General features: G+C 36.7%; 1 protein-coding gene across 1 annotated transcript in view; it reads right to left on the bottom strand.

Moving 5' to 3' along the window:
- Positions 1-104, bottom strand: part of LOC102010870 (keratin-associated protein 20-2-like) — a 291-nt gene extending 187 nt beyond the window's left edge. Inside the window, exon 1 of the mRNA XM_005375652.1 lies at positions 14-104. Coding sequence (XP_005375709.1) covers positions 14-104 — 91 coding nt within the window. The remainder of the gene's footprint in view (positions 1-13) is intronic.
- Between the last annotated feature and the right edge of the window lie 3,603 nt (positions 105-3,707).

The raw sequence follows: 3,707 nt of genomic DNA, 5'->3' as shown, positions 1-3,707 counted from the left end.
CCATAGCCACCATAGCCACCATAGCCATAGCCACAGCCATAGCCACAGCCTAGGCCGCCATAGCCATAGCCCAGGCCACCAGAGTAGCTGCCATAGTAGCACATGGTGTCAGGAGTGAATTATGCAGTTGAGGATCTGGAAGTTTGTTTCGTGGTGGTCTGGATGTCACTGTCTGCAGGGGCCTTTTATACCCCCTTGGTGGTGGGCGGGGAAGCCGCAGGCAGTGCATCATCCTCTCATCTGACCAGTGAGCTTCAGACAGTGTCATAAATATGTACTTATTGAGAAAACAGGGCCTTCATAACTGAGATGATTTTATTCTTGTGATCAAATTATGGGCTGTTTAAATGAATTTCTTATCCTATTTTTAAGAGTACTTTATCCTATATTTAGTTAATTGTTTATATATGACCTGATTAATGTTGTGATGCAAATTGTGGCTATTAGGTGGTTCATTTTTATTTTTATTTTGTTTCAATTTCTGCACAGGAACAAGTTTGTTTCTTTTCCTCTGCCCTCTTTATCTCCCTCTCACTTCTCTCTCTCTCCCTTCCTTTCTTTCTTTCTTTCTTTCTTTCTTTCTTTCTTTCTTTCTTTCTTTCTTTCTTTCTTTCTTTCTTTCTTTCTTTCTTTCCTTCCCTTTCTTTCTTTCTCTCTCTTTTCTTAATTCTCTTCCTTTTCCTTAATTCCCTTCCCTCTCCTTTCCAGTCTTGCACTTATTTCCTAATTTTAGCTCACAATGAGTAAGCTATGCTATGGGTAGTTGGTGGAAGTTTCTATCATATTTGTATATAGAGGACATTTAAGCTGAGTAAATAAAAGGGCATTTTATGGACAAAACCTCTATGCTTGTCCTTGTTGTCCTTCATAAATATATCATAGATGTAACAATGAAACACATTAAAGTTAGGTGGGTGCTCCATCTGCAACTGTTATGTCCCTTTTCACAAAATCAGAGTTTACCTTCAACCTCATGAATGGCTTATAGGGGGGCTGGGGATTTAGCCCAGTGGCAGAGCACCTGCCTCGCAAGCTCAAGGTCGTGAGTTTGATTCCCGGTACCAGAAAAACAACAACAACAACAACAACAAAAAAAACATGAATGGCTTATAGGTACAGCAAGGACATTTATTTTTAAGTGTGGGAGAGTACAAGAGGACTCAAAGAAGGTGCAAAATCCTTTCTGTTTGCTCAGCTTTTAGGCAATAGGTGCAGTATTAATAGAAATGGAGATATTGAGTCATAGACATGTTTTGTGTATTGCTGTAAAACTTTGAATTTATTAAATGTAATTTGCGGGGCTGGGGATTTAGCTCAGCGGCAAAAGCGCCTGCCTGGCAAGCGCAAGGTCGTGAGTTCGGTTCCCGGTACCGGAGAAAAACCAAAAAAAAAAAAAAAAAATTAAATGTAATTTGCATAAAACAAAATAATAGCATTATAGGAGTAGAGTTTGATGAATTTTGCAGTCAAGATCAATTTAAACAAGTGTTATCAATTTTAATTTTACATATTGGAAGGCATGTAAAAGGAAGAAAAACTTCTCCTTGGGTTGTGAGTTGCTACATACCAGTCAAAATTAATTTCTTGTCAGATGAGAGTAATTTTAATCTGGTGGAAATTGGCAAGCATGAGCAAACACATCTACTAAAGACCAGGATTTGTGGTAAAAAATAAATAAAGAAAAGTCTAATGGTAATTTGTTACTGGCCAAATATCTCACCAGTGTGAAAAAGATTCTCCTGAAATATACAACACAGTATTGCATGTTGCTATCTGTTCTCATGAGAAACCACTTTGAAGATATCAATATGTAATACAACAAGCATTGTTAATTTCCTACCACTTTGTAACTCTGTATTGTCTGTACTGTTCTTTTGCTATTTTGCCGAAGGTTGTCTGTCTGTTAATATTTTCCTCCTTTTATTTTTAAAATAAAAAAATAAAGTGTTAAAATAAACTGGTATATGTAGTGAACTACTTGGAGCCATGTGGGTAAGCCATTAAATTTTGCTGACATTTACAATATGACAGCATCAGTAATGCTTTAGATCTAGAAAGTCCTGGAAAAACTCATGCCGAGAGAGGCATCGAATCTGAAAGGTGGTTGAATCATGGGGTAATGTACTCATAAGTGTGTTCAGCGTGTGTGAGAAGCTGCCTGCGTCTCAGGAGGTGGGACCTGGTCGGAAGCTCGTCCTAGGTGTGTGATCCTGAGGGTTGATCTCCCTCCCTGGCTCCTCCTTTCTCTCTGCTCTTTGCTTGCCATGAGAGGAATGACTTACCCTGTACCTATTTTTTTTCCCCTCACCTTACCATTTCTGCTTGGAGGCTGCTGACTGTGAGACATTTGGAAGTGAGTCATTTTTGTCTAAGGGATGAGGAAATATATCCATGCAACACCTATAATCATTCTCTAGGCAAAATAAAAATAAAATTAAAAAAAATCTTTACATACTTAGAGCTCTAGCTGATACAGTTCAACTGGATGTTACAAATGACATTCAGCATACAGATATACATAGTTTTAAATAATCATATATGAACATAGACTTTTTTTTACAGAGAGCCATTTGAAAATTTTAGGTAAAAAACCTAAGTAAACACAAATGGGAGTTGAGATTAAAAGATGTATGTAAAACAAATTTGTATGATTCATGAGAAAGAACTGATATTTTATTCACTCCAGTCACACCCCTTATCACAAGAGAGCTCCCCTCCATTCTCTCTGTCTTCTAAATTCCTTTCTTTCTCTCTTTGTATCTGTATCTCCCACAGCACAGCCCATACAATATAACTAATTACGCAGTTGTGCAAATATAACCAAGATTCTTAGAGAATAGTAACAAAGCAACAGTTATGTTGAAATATCTTTTATTTAACAATATATCTTTTAATATAAACTTGTGAGTCAAATTTTAGTATTTTACATAACATTACTAAAATATAATTTTCTACAAAGTGTTACAAAATGCAAGTGACACTGGAGTGAAAAAGTCTTGCTGAGTTTATTTTTTTGAGATCTTTTGTATATAGTTTTTGAAGACACTTAAAAGTTTCTTATATGAAGAAAATTAGGTATAATTTCCATAAAACAGAAAGTTGTAGCCAATAGGCTAAGAAGCTGTGGTAATTCCTCAGTAGAAGCCATAGGACCAGTGTCTTCTACAGCACAGGGGGCGGTAACAGCCATAGCCATAGCCACCATAGCCACCATAGCCATAGCCACAGCCTAGGCACTATAGCCATAGCCCAGGCCACCGTAGTAGTTGCCATAGTAGCACATATTGTCAGGAGTGGACTGTTCCACTGACTAGTGGAAGTAGGTATTTCCTGTGTGGATGTCACTCTCTGCTTATCACTGTCTCCTAAGAGCTTTTATACCTCCTTGGTGGTGGATGGGGAAAACCACAGGCAGTGTAGCATCATATTGTTTCACCAAAAAGCTTCATATAACTTCATACATATGTAGTTACTGAGAAAACTAGGCATTTGTAACTGAGATAATTTTGATCTTATGTCAGAATTCCATGATCAAATTATGGAATGGTGAAATGAATCTCTTGGTCTATTTTCAAAACTCAGGTTTATTCTATATTTAATTAATTATGAACCTATGACCTGATTACTTTTTGTTATGCAAATCATGAAAATTAGGTATCTCAGTTCTGTTTTGTTTCAATTCCTTTTTTTTTTTTTTTTTTTTTTTT

This window comes from Chinchilla lanigera, unplaced genomic scaffold, assembly GCF_000276665.1.
Source record: "Chinchilla lanigera isolate Chin_1 unplaced genomic scaffold, ChiLan1.0 scaffold00006, whole genome shotgun sequence".
Classification (NCBI taxonomy): domain Eukaryota; kingdom Metazoa; phylum Chordata; class Mammalia; order Rodentia; family Chinchillidae; genus Chinchilla; species Chinchilla lanigera.
The sequence above is the reverse complement of the archived record's forward strand: the minus strand, read 5'-3'. Positions and strand labels throughout refer to the sequence as shown.